The following is a 19,165-nucleotide window of genomic DNA, read 5'->3' as shown; positions in this document are numbered from 1 at the left end:
ATATATATATATTTTTTTATTTTATTTTATTTTTAAGTCCTGAACATGCAGTCATTCGATTGCTTATAACAGGGATCAGCAGCCTCCGGCGCTCCAGCTGTTCAGAAACTACAACTCCCAGAATGCTCCAGTCACTTCTATGGGAGCTACAAGAACAGTTCAGCATGTTTGCATGCTGGGAGTTGTAGTTTCACAGCAGCTGGAGTGTGAAGGTTGCTAATCCCTTGCTTATGCCATATATTGCAGGTGGCATCTGGAGTAGAATGACTGGCATTGGAGTTGATCTTAGTCACTGCTGGCGGATGGCTGCTGTATTACACCACCAGTACCTGCCACATATGGAGCTGGCACAGCGCCACACACCCAAAAAAGTACACGGCACGCCAATAATTGTCTGAAAATCCTTCTTTATCTCATCAATGCAGGCATCCAAACTGCTCCATCAAACACTGTATATAAACCTCAGTAGAGCAAAGTCCATGTGAAACTCATGGGGACAGACCGAGCGCAGACCGCGATACCGCTACGTTTCTGTATTCACACCTGTGCACGCCAGATGAAGAGGGAACGCCCCTGAAACATGGCGTAGTGTGGTGTGCCTCTGTCAGTTTGATATGGACCAATATCTACTGAGGTGTGTATATATATATATATATATATATGTCATGAAGCCGTTTGTATAAGGATTTTTGAGCCATTTTTGACGTGCCGTGTACTTTTTTTTTACATCGAGGAAAAATTAGAGAATTTCTGGCGTTCGTGTGGAATAGATTGCTTTAGGCAGGGCCATACACTGGTTAACGTAGGCATATGTCACCGAGTTAAAGGGGCTGTCCCAGCTTAGACATAGGGGGCATACCGCTAGGATATGCCCCAACATCTATACTTAGAACGGAGCCTGCGAAGTGCCGGAGGGTGCACCGGGTGTGCGCAGCCACCCTCCATTCCACCCCAATCCTGGCTGAGATATTTCGTCAGCCCCATAGAGGTGGACGGAGCGGCAGCCGCGCTTCCCATTCATCGAGACTTTAGAAAATGGCCAAGCCACAGCTCCGTTCCATAGAGAATGAATGAAAGGCGGCTGCGCATGCGCTGTGCACCCTATTGCGTGCTCCGTTCTATGGATAGGTGGCGTTCTCAGAGGTGGGACCCGCACCTATCGGACACTGAGAGCATATCCTAGCGATACGCCCCAAATGTCCAAGATGGGACTCGCCCTTTAGGGCTGTTTGTGGTATGTTCTGGGGAAGAGCTCCCCATGTATCCAGAGAGCTCCAGTCAGGAAGCACCAGAGCCTTCTTCTGGCTTCTCTCAGGTCTCTATATGGAAGACCATGAGCTCTGTTTACGTCACAGACATGTAAAATAAGTAAAAACTAATTATCTGTGGGGAAAAATCCGTGAAAAATATGGCGCTAAAAGCAAGTCCTCAGCACAAGTCACGTGACCCTACTCCTAACGGAGCCGCAGCAGCACAGGGCGCCTGTGTACAGCTGCGGCGGCGAGCGGCCATTACTGAGCAGCGCTCCCTCCACGTCACGTCCTGGGACGCACGAGCTCCTCCGCAGAACAGCACGTACAGAGACGTGCGGCCCGGTCACATGACTCTCGTAAACTTTTTACGCCAGCTCCGTTACGTAACTCCTTGCGGTGCACGCTCGCTCCGCCCCTTCGGTGGCAGTGAACCAATCGCAGCCGTCTGAGGCGAGGGTGTGATTGACAGCGGTTGTTGCTTACCCAGAAAGCCCTGCGGGGCAGTTTGAATGGCGCAGCGTCCTGTCAGAGGGGATCGTCCGGTTATTGTATAGTGAGCTCGAGCGGCGGCCGGAGCAGGAGGGCAGTGCGATAGGTCTCGTCAGTGAAGCCCACGGCAGGGCCATGAGCCGGTAAGTGTACTCGGTGCGAAGGGGGTGGTGCGGAGGTAGGCCGGGCATGTTGTGGCCTCCGGGGCCCTGCTTGTGGCCAGTGCGGGGAGCTGAGCGCTATCAGGTGGTTACTTGTACTGTCCCTGGTGGTCTGCGGCAGATGCATTTTATTCTGGGTGGTCCCTGGTGTTGTTGAAGAGATTAATGGCAGGAACTGGTGGTCTGGGCCATGGAGGGAGGTAATGTCAGCCTGTCGGGTGGTCTGGGCCATGGAGGGAGGTAATGTCAGCCTGTCGGGTGGTCTGGGCCATGGAGGGAGGTAATGTCAGCCTGTCGGGTGGTCTGGGCCATGGAGGGAGGTAATGTCAGCCTGTCGGGTGGTCTGGGCCATGGAGGGAGGTAATGTCAGCCTGTCGGGTGGTCTGGGCCATGGAAGGAGGTAATGTCAGCGTGTCGGGTGGTCTGGGCCATGGAGGGAGGTAATGTCAGCGTGTCGGGTGGTCTGGGCCATGGAGGGAGGTAATGTCAGCGTGTCGGGTGGTCTGGGCCATGGAGGGAGGGAATGTCAGCGTGTCGGGTGGTCTGGGCCATGGAGGGAGGGAATGTCAGCGTGTCGGGTGGTCTGGGCCATGGAGGGAGGGAATGTCAGCGTGTCGGGTGGTCTGGGCCATGGAGGGAGGTAATGTCAGCGTGTCGGGTGGTCTGGGCCATGGAGGGAGGTAATGTCAGCGTGTCGGGTGGTCTGGGCCATGGAGGGAGGTAATGTCAGCGTGTCGGGTGGTCTGGGCCATGGAGGGAGGTAATGTCAGCGTGTCGGGTGGTCTGGGCCATGGAGGGAGGTAATGTCAGCGTGTCGGGTGGTCTGGGCCATGGAGGGAGGGAATGTCAGCGTGTCGGGTGGTCTGGGCCATGGAGGGAGGGAATGTCAGCGTGTCGGGTGGTCTGGGCCATGGAGGGAGGGAATGTCAGCGTGTCGGGTGGTCTGGGCCATGGAGGGAGGTAATGTCAGCGTGTCTGGTGGTCTGGGCCATGGAGGGAGGTAATGTCAGCGTGTCTGGTGGTCTGGGCCATGGAGGGAGGTAATGTCAGCGTGTCGGGTGGTCTGGGCCATGGAGGGAGGTAATGTCAGCGTGTCGGGTGGTCTGGGCCATGGAGGGAGGTAATGTCAGCGTGTCGGGTGGTCTGGGCCATGGAGGGAGGTAATGTCAGCGTGTCGGGTGGTCTGGGCCATGGAGGGAGGTAATGTCAGCGTGTCTGGTGGTCTGGGCCATGGAGGGAGGTAATGTCAGCGTGTCGGGTGGTCTGGGCCATGGAGGGAGGTAATGTCAGCGTGTCGGGTGGTCTGGGCCATGGAGGGAGGTAATGTCAGCGTGTCGGGTGGTCTGGGCCATGGAGGGAGGTAATGTCAGCGTGTCGGGTGGTCTGGGCCATGGAGGGAGGTAATGTCAGCGTGTCGGGTGGTCTGGGCCATGGAGGGAGGTAATGTCAGCGTGTCGGGTGGTCTGGGCCATGGAGGGAGGTAATGTCAGCGTGTCGGGTGGTCTGGGCCATGGAGGGAGGTAATGTCAGCGTGTCGGGTGGTCTGGGCCATGGAGGGAGGTAATGTCAGCGTGTCGGGTGGTCTGGGCCATGGAGGGAGGTAATGTCAGCGTGTCGGGTGGTCTGGGCCATGGAGGGAGGTAATGTCAGCGTGTCGGGTGGTCTGGGCCATGGAGGGAGGTAATGTCAGCGTGTCGGGTGGTCTGGGCCATGGAGGAGGTAATGTCAGCGTGTCGGGTGGTCTGGGCCATGGAGGGAGGTAATGTCAGCGTGTCGGGTGGTCTGGGCCATGGAGGGAGGTAATGTCAGCGTGTCGGGTGGTCTGGGCCATGGAGGGAGGTAATGTCAGCCTGTCGGGTGGTCTGGGCCATGGAGGGAGGTAATGTCAGCCTGTCGGGTGGTCTGGGCCATGGAGGGAGGTAATGTCAGCCTGTCGGGTGGTCTGGGCCATGGAGGGAGGTAATGTCAGCCTGTCGGGTGGTCTGGGCCATGGAGGGAGGTAATGTCAGCCTGTCGGGTGGTCTGGGCCATGGAGGGAGGTAATGTCAGCCTGTCGGGTGGTCTGGGCCATGGAGGGAGGTAATGTCAGCCTGTCGGGTGGTCTGGGCCATGGAGGGAGGTAATGTCAGCCTGTCGGGTGGTCTGGGCCATGGAGGGAGGTAATGTCAGCCTGTCGGGTGGTCTGGGCCATGGAGGGAGGTAATGTCAGCCTGTCGGGTGGTCTGGGCCATGGAGGGAGGTAATGTCAGCCTGTCGGGTGGTCTGGGCCATGGAGGGAGGTAATGTCAGCCTGTCGGGTGGTCTGGGCCATGGAGGGAGGTAATGTCAGCCTGTCGGGTGGTCTGGGCCATGGAGGGAGGTAACGTCAGCCTGTCGGGTGGTCTGGGCCATGGAGGGAGGTAACGTCAGCGTGTCGGGTGGTCTGGGCCATGGAGGGAGGTAACGTCAGCGTGTCGGGTGGTCTGGGCCATGGAGGGAGGTAACGTCAGCGTGTCGGGTGGTCTGGGCCATGGAAGGAGGTAACGTCAGCGTGTCGGGTGGTCTGGGCCATGGAAGGAGGTAACGTCAGCGTGTCGGGTGGTCTGGGCCATGGAAGGAGGTAACGTCAGCGTGTCGGGTGGTCACTGTACATGTATGGCACATATGGTGCCTGCTTTTGTACACAGTAGACACCCGGCGTCACTGTCTGTGATCAGCGATAACCCCAATCAGACATTTCACCCCCTCCTATGCCGTGGGTAATTGCAACCATGGCACCGAGAGGCCTATCCCAGTGAGTGCTGCGCTCCCGGGTCCCGAACGGCTTCCCCGAGCAGCGATTGAGTGCCATTCATGCCCTCTGAAGGACCCAAGACCTGCCACTAGCTGTGCCGCTATGGCTACAGTGTTAAATCGCTGCCGCTTACGCGAGAAATGATTTGATGATAAAATATTATAGTTCTCTGGGGGGGGGGGGGGGCTAAAAATATAAAAAACATAAGTTTAAAAAATAAGAAAAACTAAAAAATTAATTCAAATCGCACCACTTTCCCTATATTAGAAATAGACTATAAAAAGATGATTATTAGCACCACCATATCTCAAAAAGAAAAAAATATTTTTTTCAGCATTCTTGGCATGTTTGAAGGGATTATCCAGCATTCGTATCGGACCTTTTAACCTTTTCCACGCCACTTGGTTTGGTCTCTCTCACTCCGTGGTGCGCTGATGTTAACATCCTTTTGGGGGGATGTCACATGACCACTGCAGCCAATCCCTGGCTGCAGCTGAGACAAGCTCCCCTTGCATCACAGCAAATGGTCACACGATGCAAGGGGGGCATGCCTGTCCATGACATAGGGTACAGTGCTGCCCATAATTATTCATACCCCTTGGCAAATTTTGACTTAAAGTTACTTTCATTCAACCAGCAAGTAATTTCTTGATGGGAAATGACATAGGTGTCTCCCAGAAGATAATAAGACTATGTACAAGAGGCTTTATTGTGGGGGAAAAAACTTTTCTCAGCTTTTATTTACATTTGAGAAAAAAATACAAGATGTTCCGCACTGTGGAAAATCTCAGAGGACGTGGTCGGAAGCCAAAAGTGGCACCTGTGCTGCCAGGAGGATAGTTAGAGAGGTGAAAGAGAATCCAAGGATCACCACCAAGGCCATCCTGGTGAATCTGGGCTCTGCTGGTGGCAATGTCTCAAGGAAGACAATCACACGGACACTGCACACTGCAGACCAAGGAGGACGCCACTTCTCCAGATAAGGCACACAAAAGCTCGCTTGGCCTTTGCAAAAGCTCATCTGGACAAAGAAGAAGACTTCTGGTCTTCTGTGTTATGGTCAGATGAAACAAAAATTTAATTGTTTGGTCACAATGATGTTTCCTTCATTTGGCGTAAAAAAGGAGAAGCCTTCAATCCAAAGAACACCATCCCCACTGTCAAACGTGGTGGTGGGAACCTAATGCTTTGGGGGTGTTTTTCAGCCAATGGACCAGGGAACCTAATCACAGTAAACGGCACCGTGAAAAAAGAGCAATACATGAGGATTCTCAACGACAACATCAGGCGTCTGCAGAGAAACGTGGCCTTGGCCACCAGTGGACATTTCAGCATGAAAATGACTCAAAACACACAGCAAAAGTGGTGAAGAAATGGTTAGCAGACACCAACATTAACGCTTTGGAGAGGCCCAGCCAGAGTCCAGACTGGAATCCATTTGAGAATCTGTGGAGGGAGCTAAAGATCAGGGTGATGGCAAGAAGACCTCCAACCTGAAAGATTTGGAGCTCATTGCTACAGATGAATGGGCAAAAATACCTGTGGAGACCTGCAAAAAGCTGGTCTGCAATTATAGGAAGCGTCTGATTGCTGTAATAGCCAATAAAGGATTTTGATTATTGAGAAGGGTATGATTAATTTTGGACTGGACACTTTTTGCTCAAATGTATATAAAAGCTGAGAAATGTTTTTTCCCCACAATAATGCCTCTTGTACATCGTCTTATTATCTTTTGGGAGACGCCTATGTCATTTCCCATCAAAAAATTACTTGCTGGCTGAATAAACGTAACTTTAAATCAAAATTTGCCAGGGGTATGAATACTTATGGGCAGCACTGTGGCAGCTGCCCTACAGAAGGGAATAAAGGATTGGGTGCACTGAAGGATATGCAGTGTGAATGGCCGCTTTGCTTAGGTTCTGCAGGCAGCAACAAGTCCTGACGAGACTGCATCGCCCTCACATAGCCCCCTCTCGGGTACAGAGGGGGCTCTGCTTAAAGACAGTCAGATAGGGGTCCGTACAGTATAGGGGCTTCACTGTACAGCTACTCCCGGAGTAATGCTGTCACAGCCTCATTCTTTGTGTTCTTCGGGTCAGTAGGGGCCCCAGAAGTCGCCCCCTCCACTGATCATTAAATTATGGAAGTACCTGCTTTAAGAGAAGAGAGGCAAAGCATCCGACCTCAACATGTATAATGTATAAAGGGCAGTGGTGCGGATCTAACGTTACAGCTGCAGTCAGTGGTGTATATGACGGTGCTATTTATTTTAGATGATGGCCTCCCCCATCATTCTACCGACATATACACATCTATGCGTTATACCCACACGGGAAGCAGAATCTCTCGTATTTGCACTGTGCAAGCTCATTCAGCGCCTGTACAGTAGAGGATGCAGAAGGTGGTCACGTGGCTAAGGGCTCTTTCACACTTGCGTTCTTGTCTTCCGGCATAGAGTTCCGTCGTCGGGGCTCTATGCCGGAAGAATCCTGATCAGGATTATCCCAATGCATTCTGAATGGAGAGAAATCCGTTCAGGATGCATCAGGATGTCTTCAGTTCCGGAACGGAACGTTTTTTGGCCGGAGAAAATACCGCAGCATGCTGCGCTTTTTGCTCCGGCCAAAAATCCTGAACCCTTGCCGCAAGGCCGGATCCGGAATGAATGCCCATTGAAAGGCATTGATCCGGTTCCGGCCTTAAGCTAAACGTCGTTTCGGCGCATTACCGGATCCGACGTTCAGCTTTTTCTGAATGGTTACCATGGCTGCCGGGACGCTAAAGTCCTGTTTGCCATGGTAAAGTGTAGTGGGGAGCGGGGGAGCAGTATACTTACCGTCCGTGCGGCTCCCGGGGCGCTTCAGAGTGACGTCAGGGCGCCCCACGCGCATGGATGACGTGATCGCATGGACACGTCATCCATGCGCATGGGGCGCTCTGACGTCACTCTGGAGCGCCCCGGGAGCCGCGCGGACTGTAAGTATACCGCTCCCCCACTCCCCACTACTACTATGGCAACCAGGACTTTAATAGCGTCCTGGCTGCCATAGTAACACTGAACGCATTTTGAAGACGGATCCGTCTTCAAATGCTTTCAGTTCACTTGCGTTTTTCCGGATCCGGCGCGTAATTCCAGGCAAATGGAGTACACGACGGATCCGGACAACGCAAGTGTGAAAGAGGCCCTAAATTGTGCGACCTGCCACTGTCTGCTTCAGCTTCTTGATTATGTCACTTGCCCATGGCGGCCATTTAGTCATCACCCGCCACAGTCCTTCCGAACCTTTTCACTACTTGTTCTAGAGGCCGCCCTCTGCTCGGGGGACAGTCTACATGCCGCGTCTCTCACCTTGTCTTCTGTATTCTCATTGCAGACTTCCTGGGTATTATGGCATTTGAAGCCTGCGATGCCAAGAAGCGGGACCTAGATGAGGGTTGTACCAATGACCACCCAAGGAAAAGACTCTCGGCTGCAGCCAAGCAGAACATGAAGGAGGTACAGACAGTCTCGCTTTGTCCGCTACATCTATATTTCAGAAAAGCGTGGTTAGAAGCTATCCCCAGGGTATAACTATCAGATCGGGGAGGGTCCTACTGCTGGGACTCCCACCTATCAAGTGCCCCATGAAATCCGATCGAGCAGTCATGTAGCCGCTCCATTAATTTCGGATATAGTGGAGCAGGGATAATTTCTACCGATCAGAATTAGCGTTGAGCGAAGAGAGCTTGGTATGCGTCATCCGAAGTCGCTTCGTTCAAACCTTCGGAACAATACTGTACGGAGATTTGTCTTTGTACAGTATTACAATGTATGGGCTCCAATGACCCGAAGTAAGTTATTCACGAAGTCGCAAGTGATTTTGTGGAATAACTTCAGTCGTTGATTTTAAAAAAATTGGAAAACCGCTTTAAAACTTGAAACCGAACTCCAGCTAGTACCTCGGAACCGAAGCAGAGTTCTGTTCCATCAGAGCCCATACATTCTAATACTGTACGGATCTCTGTACAGTATTCTTCCTAAGTTTTGAACAAAGCGACTGCGAATAAAGCATACGAAGCTGGTTACGGCCACCCTGCAATCCATCAGCGGTGGTCGTGCTTGCACACTATAGGAAAAAGTCTACGTGCACGCCCACGGTTCTGGCCACTAGAGAGGCTGGCGTTTATTTCCTATAGCAGTGTTTCACAACCAGTGTGCTTCCAGCTGTTACAAAACTTCAACTCCCAGCATGCCCGCACAGCCAAATGCTGTCCGAGCATGCTGGGAGTTGTAGTTTTGCAACAGCTGGAGGCACACTGGTTGGGAAACGCTGTCCTATAGTGTGCGAGCACGACCACCACTGATGGATTGCAGGGTGGTCTGTAACCATGGAAACCAGCGTTGGAAAAATGAATCCAGCCAGCGAAGGAAGCAATATGGAGAATAACCTTACAGTAGTAAATGGCTTGCATTAACTTTCTCTACATGATGAATGCGATTTGCTGAAGTGAGAGAGCCCCTTTAAGTATAAAACCTTCATGTTGGGTGCACAGTACATGAGCCCTGCTCGAAGGAAACCTTTTGACATTTTGGATGGGTGGATTAAAGGCCAGATCCAAGCGATAAGGATAATATGTGAAAAAGCAGGATCTGGGGCGCTGATCACTCGATGGAAATGTAATAGTAAAACATGGATGGTTTAAGCTGCTACACGTCTCGGAGGTGGACTGAGACAACCCTAAGGCCCCTCTCACACGAGCGAGTTTTCTGCGCGCGCGGGTGCAATGTGTGACGTGAACGCACAGCACCGACACTGAATCCTGACCCATTCATTTCAATGGGTCTGTGTACAAGAGCGTTTTTTTTCACACATCAGTTCTGCGTTGCGTGAAAAACGCAGCATGTTCTATATTCTGCGTTTTTGTTTTTGTTTTTTTACGCCGCCCTGGCCCCATAGAAGTGAATGGGGCTTCAGTGAAAAACAGAAGGCATCCGGGTGCAATGCGTTTTTCACTGATGGTTGCTAGCAGTGTTGCGCGAACTTGTGTTTTAAGTTCGGCGTCTAAAGTTCGGGTTATCGAAGAATCACTACTACGGACCATAACACGATTCTTCAATAACTCGAACTTTAGACGCCGAACTTAAAACACAAGTTCGCTCAACACCAGTTGCTAGGAGATGTTTTTTTTTTATTTTTTTTGTTTTGTTTTTGAAAAACGCATTGCACCCACGCCGAAACAACTGAACGCAATCGCAGACAAAACTGACTGAAGTTGCAAAATGGTGCGAGTTTCACTGAACGCATCCGGAGCCGATCCGTATCGTTTGTGTGGAAGAGGCCTAAGAATTCAGGTTTGATGGAGTAAAGCAGAATCTTTTCCAGGGCCCTTGTACTGTAGACCTACTGCAGCCTCCTCGCAGCCTTGCAGAGGAACATGATGGCTTTTATTTTTATTTTTTTGTTTTATTTTATGTTTTTACGACTTTTTGCTATGTACTAATGTTGTTCTTTTTAAACAGGGTAACATTTCACAGGAAGAGTCGGTATCTGTAGTAAACAGGTGAGTGACATCTTGATGAATTTATGATGCTGTAATATTTTACATAGGTTTTCTTATTAAATGCTTACTACTCCGGATCTTCTAGATAGGCCATCACTAGCTGCTCGGTGGCCTGACACCCTACAACGCCACCATCAGCATTGGCGCTGGAGCTCCTCAACCTTGCAGTGGAGGAATCTCGCTACTACTGCACTGCTCCCATTGACTTTAGTGGGAGCAGCCCCGTAGGAGCGATCTCCCTCCACTACAGTGCTCTGTAGCTCCTCCGAACAGCTAATCATGGCCCATCCTCAGGATAGGACATCACTGGATAAACCTTTTAGCATGACCACTGCAGCCAATTACTGTCCTCACCGGTCACATATGCATAAACGTCATGTAACTGCTGAGGCCATTGATTGTGATGTGGCTCTTCATTGCAGGACCAGTAGGGTCCAGAGTGGCAGCACCATTTTCCCCCAATAAAAGTGCACACTTGGTTAAGTTGGACAACCATGGAGAAAAGAGTAAGGCTCTGCCAGATACCCCTGACCGAGGCTCATGTGAAATCCATGACACGCCCAATCTCTTTCCCTGGCTCCGTGCCTTTGGGGTACAGTTGGGAGGCCCAGATCTCATGGGGTGGTCAGACAGTCCTGCTTATATTGGGATGGCATGCTGAGCTATCATGGACTGCAGGGTAGGGAAATCTAACTGTCCCACTACATTATATGATCTGTCGACAAGATTGTTGACTGTTTCCAATAGCAACCAGCAGGATTGTACAGGCAGTTGTGATTGATTCCCTTTAATGATGGAATGACTATTATCTTGTGGTGGGCTTAGCCCTCGGCCACCACAGTTCATAAATGCTTGATGACAGGGTTGTACATATCCGTATCCACTTTCCTGCAGAAGTCCAGGTCGGCAACCTTCAACCAGTGATCGTCAGCTTTACAAAGTGGTGGTTTGTAAGAGGAAAGCCCCGCAGCAGGCCCTGAGACCCGCTTACAGAAGAAAGCAGCATCAGAAAGGCTGGGGCTGTGACATGGCCAATAAGGAGAATGAGCTGGCGGCAGGGAACCTGCACGAGAAGCTCCAGAACGACCGGCACACCTTCGTGCTGAACTCCACTGATTCCAGCTCCTCACAGACTGAAGGGGCCTCCTCAAAATATAGCACTTTCTTCGCAGAGGTATGGCTGTCCTGGCCCTTGTCCACACTCCATTCTCTTACAGAATTTCACCAGGCCAGTTTTAAGCAACCATCTAGTTCAAGGGGAAAAATCAGAACCCGTTCCTGGAGCCATGAAACAACTAGGCTCCTCTTCTGTGCATCAGCGGTCCTAGACCTGTGATGGTCAACCTCCCGCACTCCAGCTGTGGTAAAACTACAACTCCTAAGATGTACACTTGCTTGGCTGTTCTCAGAACTTCATAGACTTGAATGGAGTATGCTGGGAGTTGTAGTTTCACCACAGCTGGGGTGTTGATTTTGATGTGGATTTTTAGGCTATTAAAGGGGTTCTGTAGGCATGTCCTATTCCTTTAGAATAAATGATCAATATGGGATCTGCAGAGGCCTCACACCCCCACCAATCAGCTGTATGAAGATGCCACTGTGCTCCGTGATTGCTTAGGCCTCTTCTTAAGTAGTGTTGAGCGAACTTTTTTTTTTTTTTTAAAGGGCTTCTGTCACCCCACTAAAGTCATTTTTATTATTTTGTTTGGCTACTTAAATTTCTTATATTGCGATATATCAATATATAATGTTCTTACTCATTTTCGTTCAGCAGTTTCTTCAAAAAACGCACTTTTATAATATGTAAATGACCTCTCTACCAGCAAGTAGGGCGGCTACTTGCTGGTAGCAGCCGCATCCTCCTTTCATAAAGACGCCCCCTCCTCATGTTGATTGACAGGGCCAGCAAACGCGCTCGTCCTCTGGCTAGCCCTGTCTGCGTTCAAAATCTGGCGCCTGCGCCGTACCAGCCTTCAGTCGGCGCAGGCACACTGAGAGGAGGGCGCTCGCTCGGCTGCTCCATCCTCAGTGCGCCGATGACGTCACATCTACACCCGGCGCAGGCGCACTGAGGAAGGAGCAGCCGAGCGAGCGTCCTCCTCTCAGTGCGCCTGCGCCGACTGAAGACCGGTGCGGATTTTGAACGCAGACAGGGCTAGCCAGAGGACGAGTGCGTTCACTGGCCCTGTCAATCAACATGCGGAGGGGGCGTCTTTATTTAAGGAGGATGCGGCTGCTATCAGCAAGTAGCCGCCCATACTTGCTGGTAGAGAGGTCATTTACAGATTATAAAAGTCCGTTATTTTTAAAGAAACTGCTGAACGAAAATGAGTAAGAGCACTATATATTGATATATCGCAGTATAAGGAATTTAAGTAGCCAAAAAAAAATAAATGACTTTAGTGGGGTGACAGAAGCCCTTTAAGTTCAGGGTCGGGTTATCGAAGAATCCCTGTTATGGATTCTAAATTCCGTTATGGTCCATGGTAGCAGAATCCATAACGCAATTCTTCGATAACCTGAACTTTGGACACAGAACTTAAAACACAAGTTCGATGCAGTGAATAGAAAGAATAAAGATAGCGGCACTCACCCGGATGTTGCAAATAATAACTTTATTCCTGTAGATTCAGATACAAGGTTCAGCAGGCTGGGGCGGACATTAGTGTGTATTGCTGAGTGATCAAACAGGCGACGGCCGTTTCGCGCACTTTGCGCTTCCTCTGGCCTTAAAACACAAGTTCGCTCAACACTCTTCTTAAGCCCTCACTCCCGTGGCCTAGGCACATCTCGGTCACATTCATGCGAATGGGCTTGATCTGCAATACCCAGCACAGCCGCTGTGCTTGGTAATCTGCGAGGAGGCCACGGAGCTCTGCTGAGTACCACAGCCTCTTCCAGCAGCTGATTGGGCAGGGGGTGCGAGGAGTCAGACCCCCAGAAATCCTCTTTTAATATCATTGGGAATTTCCACGTGGAATCTGCACCCTGAATGTGCCTGGCAAGAGAAGGGTGGTCCTATTCAAGTGTGTAGTGATATCACATTTATCCCTGTGCTATAATTATATATGTTTTTTTTGTTTTTTTCACATGTATATATGTTCAGACTATTTGCTCAATTGCTATGAAATTCCATTGAGGTCATGCTCTCCTTATTTGTCCCCGTAGTTGTCCAAGGATCACGATACAATGGCACAGGTCCTTTTCAGCCGAAACCTCAGGCTTAATGTAGCCCTCACTTTCTGGAGGAAGCGCAGTGTGAATGAACTTGTAGCCTATCTAGTCAGGTATGTCCATGTGGTGCCTCTGCTCACCAGTTTTGACTAATGGATTGGGGTCTCTAGTGGAGGACTCTCCTTTGTGATCTTCATATGCCCTAGTAGGGCAGGTGGACAGGGGACAATCCCTTTATAGAGGGGGTTCTTCGTGTTACAGATATTGATGACCTGTCCTCAGTATAGGTCATCTGTCTCAGATTGGTGGGAGTCCAACAACTGGCCTTCCCACCTATGGATCAGCGGAGTGTCAGCAGAACCCTCTGTACTGAGTGGTGTAAAAAATCAGCTCCCCTTCACTTGACTGGAAACAGAGCTGCAGTACCTCGAAATGACCAGCAAAAGTGTACGGCGCTGTCTGCCTCCAGCTCCCTGCACTGTATAGCTGCCGGCACAGTGGCAGCCCAAAACATGGGGTGTCAGACCCCAACGATCTGATATTGATTACCTATCCTAAAGATGCGGCATCAGTATCTATAGCCCTCCTTTAACGTGTACTTACCTTGCTAGCGGTATCTTGGGCTCCTTCACACGTGTCAGATTTGGAGTTTCTGTTGCAGTCAGAATGACTGGCACCATGACGGACCCTAATGGATCCCACTGTAGGTCAGGGTCTGTTGGGCACCATTGAGCATCCACGGTACAACAGATCCAGCGCTGCATCGTGGTTTCCAGTATAAATGAAAATCAAGACACAGACTCCGGGCGCATTGTAATATCAGCGCGGCATTTTCATACGCCACCTAGCGGTATGTGTGCATACTCCCTGGACCACAGACGGTGGCAGCGTTGGCAGGCTGAGCGGTCTGACCGCAGGTGACGGATGCTAATGTAGGACGCTGAGCTGTAATTACTTTTCTCTTTCACTCTAGGATGCAAGATTTAGGTGTAATAGCGGATTGTCTTCCAGTCCTCACAAATAGGTAACATCTACTTCATTTTACTATTCACTATATCTTTACTACAGATATCCCACTGCGGAGTGTCCCTTATTGTATTGTTTTATGCCGACCTCAGACCGTCAAGTTTCAGCAAGAAACAGGCAACAATAACCTAAAATTATGCAGCAGTACTTGCCTAGTATATCCAGGGTAACCCCGTGTCAACAGCTGGTGACCACTGCAGCCAGCCACGTGCATCTTTTTTTTTTCTTTCCCCCCCCCCCCCCCTTTTTTTCTTTTCTTTCCTTCCTCATCAATGTACTTGTATGAGGTCTTATTTTTGGCAGGACCAGTTAGTTTTTAATGCAATAATTAATTAAAGCCAGCTGTTTAGCTAAAAAAAAAAAAAACGTTGTTGCGTCACTAAGGGGTTAAACTCGCTGTTGGTCAAGAAGTAGTGCCAACATCTATAAAACAGGGCTGCCGTGATGCACAGAGGGGCTTGGGACCTGTCGCCTTTCCTGACGTGTGTGGTTTAGTGACTAATTGCATTCCCCAAGTAATCCCTATTCTGGAGCATCTCTTCTTATGTCTCTGTGTTGTGCCGTTCCTCAATTATTTCTACTAGAAGTTATGAAGGAATTGCTAGCAGTCTGCAGTAAGGGTACAGGGGGGAGGTAACCAGTTGGGGGGTGTACCTGCACAGTCTGACACCAGCAGCACTGATTGGACAGAGTCGGTAACACCCAGCAGTACCTTTTCTGCAGACTGCTGGCAATTTATTAGTAAACTTCTAGCAGGAATAATAGAGGAACGGCACAACATGAAGTCATGAGAATAGATGCTTTACAATTGTTTTTCCAATGCAAGTAGTTACTAAACCAGACATGAGGGGAGAGGTCCTCTTTAACGGCCAATAGGAGCCTAAGAGACTCCATGGCAGTCTCTGTGACGTTCTTCCGTATTCCTGCTGTACAGTCCCGTATTGCGCCGCCATGTCACGGACTGGAGATGCGCTGTAAGATTTGGTAACTTTCCTTCGACCTTGTGTTTCAGCCTTCAAGAAGACAAGGCCTCCATCTCGGCCGGCTGCTGTGTCGATCTGTTGCCACTGGTTAAATCCCTGCTGAGAAGTAAATTTGAAGAGTGAGTTTCCCTGGTCTCTCGCGCTGTCACAAGGCTTCATTGTTCACCGGCCGTCGCTGGTTCCCTTCACAAGTGCCAGATAGTCATAGCTGAATGTCCGCAGACTTCCTACTTTCTCAGTCTGTGGGTTCCTCATGTGGTTTGTGCCGTTCAATATTTGGAAAGGGTGGGGATGGCAGAGGTCTATTTGTATGATACTCTGACTGTTCAAAAGCAGCAGAGAAAACAGAGGCCAGACCGCTGCACTCTTCCTCCGTTGATGTGCATGTTGGCTTCTGTTTATAACGAATAGCACCTGCGCCTGCACCGGTACGATTGACCTGCTGGACTCTGCTGCTGTCGCAGTGTCTGTCGCCTGCATCGCTAATCTTTCCATCGAGTCAACCTAGGTCTCAGTGGAGCCCAAATGTGTCTACAGTCTGAGTCTCTGCTGTGCTCTGCTGCCATCTGGTGGCTGAGATGTGAAAGCCCTTGGCCAACAATGATTCTTATCTGCTACTAGGTGACTGTTGCTTCTTCTGTAAAATCTGCTTTTGTACTGTTTCAGCACACTGGCTTATGAAGGAACAAGTCAGTTACATTTCTGTTAAAAAATAAATTATTTATATATATATATATATATATATATATATATATATATAATTATAATAAAATTTATTATCCTATAGGTTCAGCATGGTTTTATATACTGTAGCTATTTCTAGTATGAGTGTAAGGCCTCATGCACAGCAGCATATGTATTTTGTGTTCTGCTAAATACTTATTCTGTCTGTGTTGTATTAGCATTTTTTTGCAGACCCATTCACTTCAATAGATTCATGGTCCGCATTAAGACATATATTCCTAATTTTTTTTTTTGTTTGTTTTTTGTTCTCAATTTCAATCAGAACTTTTATTTTTTTTTTGTTTTTTTAAGACATACAGTACATATAAATAAAAGGTATAACAAATACAAGTCCTAAAACAAAATATATTAATCTATAACTTTAAGGGGTTATCCAAGGGAGCGAGGTAATACAACCTCTGAGGGGCAAGGGCATATGGGGGGGGGGGTGCATTCGATCTTGGATAACCCCTTTAACATTAATATTAAAGTCATGAAATGGTCATACGGATGCAGAGGGCACACCGCTCATCATTAGAATTCCACAAAAAGCAGACCACAGACCTGTTTTAGTCAGTGGGTCTGCAAAAGAAAAAGTGGCTGGCACATGGGCCGCATCCGCGTTTTGCAGATCCACAATTTGTGCACCGCCAAACGGATACAGAGGAAGGGAAAGGGGGCTGCAGAAAGCTGCTTTAAACTATGCATTTCGTGTGTGTGTATGTATGGATATTTTTCAGTAGCTTGTCACCAGACCATGATTTGCACAGGGACTGGTTGACTGCAGAATCCCTAATTGCTGGGTACTGAAAGTGTTTCCACCATTGATTCCTATGTCTACACTGCATATAAAAAGTAAGGGTACACCACCTATGGTCGGGGGCCATACAGAAAGAACTCAGTGCCACATGTGTTAATGCCACGATTTCAGTGTCTGACTTGACTCCTTCAACTTGCAGATATGTGATCGTCGGCCTTAACTGGCTCCAGGCAATTGTGAAGAAATGGTGGACGCAGTTATCTACAAGTTCAGAAGAGGCCTCTGACGAGTAAGTGCTGGGACTGCCCCTTAGATGTGGTGGAAAGTAAGCCGATGACTAATCTGTGAGGCCATGTACAGTGTCATGTATCACTGTCCTCGCTGTGATCTTGATGGGCTAGCCGCGGCTTAATGTGACGTGCCACCATCGCTGAGTTACTCCTTCTTTCTTTTCAGAAATGTCCTGATACTAAAGCGACAGCTAAGTGGAATGTGGCAACAAGAAAGTCACCTTGCATCAGTACCAGGTTATACTGGCAACATAGCCAAGGTAAGGACCTCCTGTAACCGTGTACAGAGGTGGTGGGCAGTTAGCACCTTCTAGTGTCAGAAGATGGCGGTCCACGGTCCAGCAGTCTGACCATGTTACAACGAAGTAGATGCACTTCCGTATCACTGGTTGATGGGAGCCCCTATAGTTCAAGTGATCACAAGACTGAGGGTCTCCATGAACATGAAGCTACTCTTTATTACGAGGTTGTCCATGCTCAGACTGTATTAGAATAATTAAGAAGAAGAGCGTACTTTATGTCCTAAACCCCCTCCGTTCCTGTGCCATCTCCTCACCACACATGACCTCTCTCAGTGGTATGAGACCGATGTGGCCAATGATAGGCTGCAGCAGTCACGAGACTTCTGTGTTGAGTCTCCCTTGTATTTCATTGACCAGATTTCCAGGGGCAGTTGGAGCTTTTGTTATGGTGGCCTTACACAGTTGTAGTAATATTGGGGGGGGGTCGGCATTGTGAGCATTCTTGATGGTGGTAACATCCTGGCTTTGGTTTCTTCTAGGACTTGGATGGCTACTTATCACAGCTCCGCTGATACGAGGCTTCACCAAATATCCTGCATATGTTTTGGGACTTCATGAGACAGCAGACTTTTGCAGATCTGTCAGAGCTCTGCTGCAGGAAGAAACTAGTAAAACCACTAACTAGTCCAAGAGGGCTTCATCTCCAGAACAGGCCCTCGTTGTGCCACCACAGACAAGGTGGCGTCTGCCTGCTTCATATTGAAGTAGTGTTCTTTCCAGATAGTGGTTTTGAACTTACTGAGGTAACGTTTACCTAATGCTCCTGCGTGACGGACTTCACAAGAGTCACTTCTCCTCGGTTTCTGAGGAGCAGAGCAGGAACCTCAAGTTTTCCAGCCGTTGCATCACTGGGATGGAGATCTAGGAGAAACTGGCATATTGGAGAAATGCGCGGTGTCTACAAGTCCGTGCAGAACGCTGTGCCTGAAACTGCGACATTTTAACCCGGGACACTGGATATTGCAGCCGTTTTTTGTTTATTTTGTTATGTTATTTGAAACCCTAATATTAAAGACGTTTTTGCAATAGTATTACATTTGGGGCATGTGTGAGGTATGGCTTCTGGGATGCCTGAGCTGAAGACAGGAGCTACGAGGAATGAACACCGCGTATCCCATCAATGTACACGAGGGACAAGCAGGACATGGCAGCCAATCACATTTCAGCTCTCAATTCTCCAGGGCAGGCTGGAAACTGAAAAGCTGAAATCCGATTGGTTAGTATGGGAACACTTCATTAGGGTGTAGATTTGGACATTGGGACTGGGAGTAAGGTTACGGAAGCTGAGGTGCCGGTTGCCTAACAGGTTTCGCCTCTACCCTCCCCTAGTGGTAGTTAAAGGGACACTTTCATCGGAACGGAGTAAGTTTTTACACATTATTCAATGGAAACAATTTAAAGGGGTATTCCCATTACAGGCAATGGGGGCATTTCATTTGGATATGCCCCCATTGTCTGATAGGTGCGGGTACCATCTCTGGGACCCGCACCTATGCCGAAAACGGAAGGGGGAGGGTGGTGGCCGGAGGACTCCCCATAGAAGTGAATGGGAGTGCGCCGCGCTTGTGTGGCCACCGCTCCCATTAATTTTTATGGGGCCGACGGAAATGGCCGAGCCAGCGCTTGGCTATTTTTGGCAGCCCCATAGAAATGAATAGAGGGCGGCTGCGCATGTGCAGTCCGCCCTCCT

General features: G+C 49.5%; 1 protein-coding gene across 1 annotated transcript; it reads left to right on the top strand.

Moving 5' to 3' along the window:
- The first annotated feature begins 1,645 nt into the window (after positions 1-1,645).
- Positions 1,646-18,500, top strand: KATNBL1 (katanin regulatory subunit B1 like 1). The gene is made up of 10 exons (XM_044271887.1): positions 1,646-1,885; positions 8,051-8,172; positions 10,177-10,217; positions 11,112-11,391; positions 13,386-13,504; positions 14,365-14,415; positions 15,430-15,519; positions 17,083-17,172; positions 17,340-17,433; positions 17,955-18,500. Exons 2-10 carry the CDS (start codon positions 8,065-8,067, stop codon positions 17,985-17,987), a joined length of 906 nt encoding a protein of 301 aa, XP_044127822.1. The 5' UTR covers positions 1,646-1,885; positions 8,051-8,064; the 3' UTR covers positions 17,988-18,500.
- The last annotated feature ends 665 nt before the right edge of the window (positions 18,501-19,165 follow it).

This window comes from Bufo gargarizans, chromosome 11 (genome assembly GCF_014858855.1).
Source record: "Bufo gargarizans isolate SCDJY-AF-19 chromosome 11, ASM1485885v1, whole genome shotgun sequence".
Classification (NCBI taxonomy): domain Eukaryota; kingdom Metazoa; phylum Chordata; class Amphibia; order Anura; family Bufonidae; genus Bufo; species Bufo gargarizans.
The sequence above is the reverse complement of the archived record's forward strand: the minus strand, read 5'-3'. Positions and strand labels throughout refer to the sequence as shown.

Bases quoted from the DNA above. Each gene is read 5' to 3' on its own strand.
- KATNBL1 (XM_044271887.1), top strand. From the start codon at position 8,065: ATGGCATTTGAAGCCTGCGATGCCAAGAAGCGGGACCTAGATGAGGGT. The intron at 10,218-11,111 runs GTGAGTGACATC...ACTTTCCTGCAG, and splicing joins TCGGTATCTGTAGTAAACAG to AAGTCCAGGTCGGCAACCTT. The intron at 14,416-15,429 runs GTAACATCTACT...CTTGTGTTTCAG, and splicing joins CTTCCAGTCCTCACAAATAG to CCTTCAAGAAGACAAGGCCT.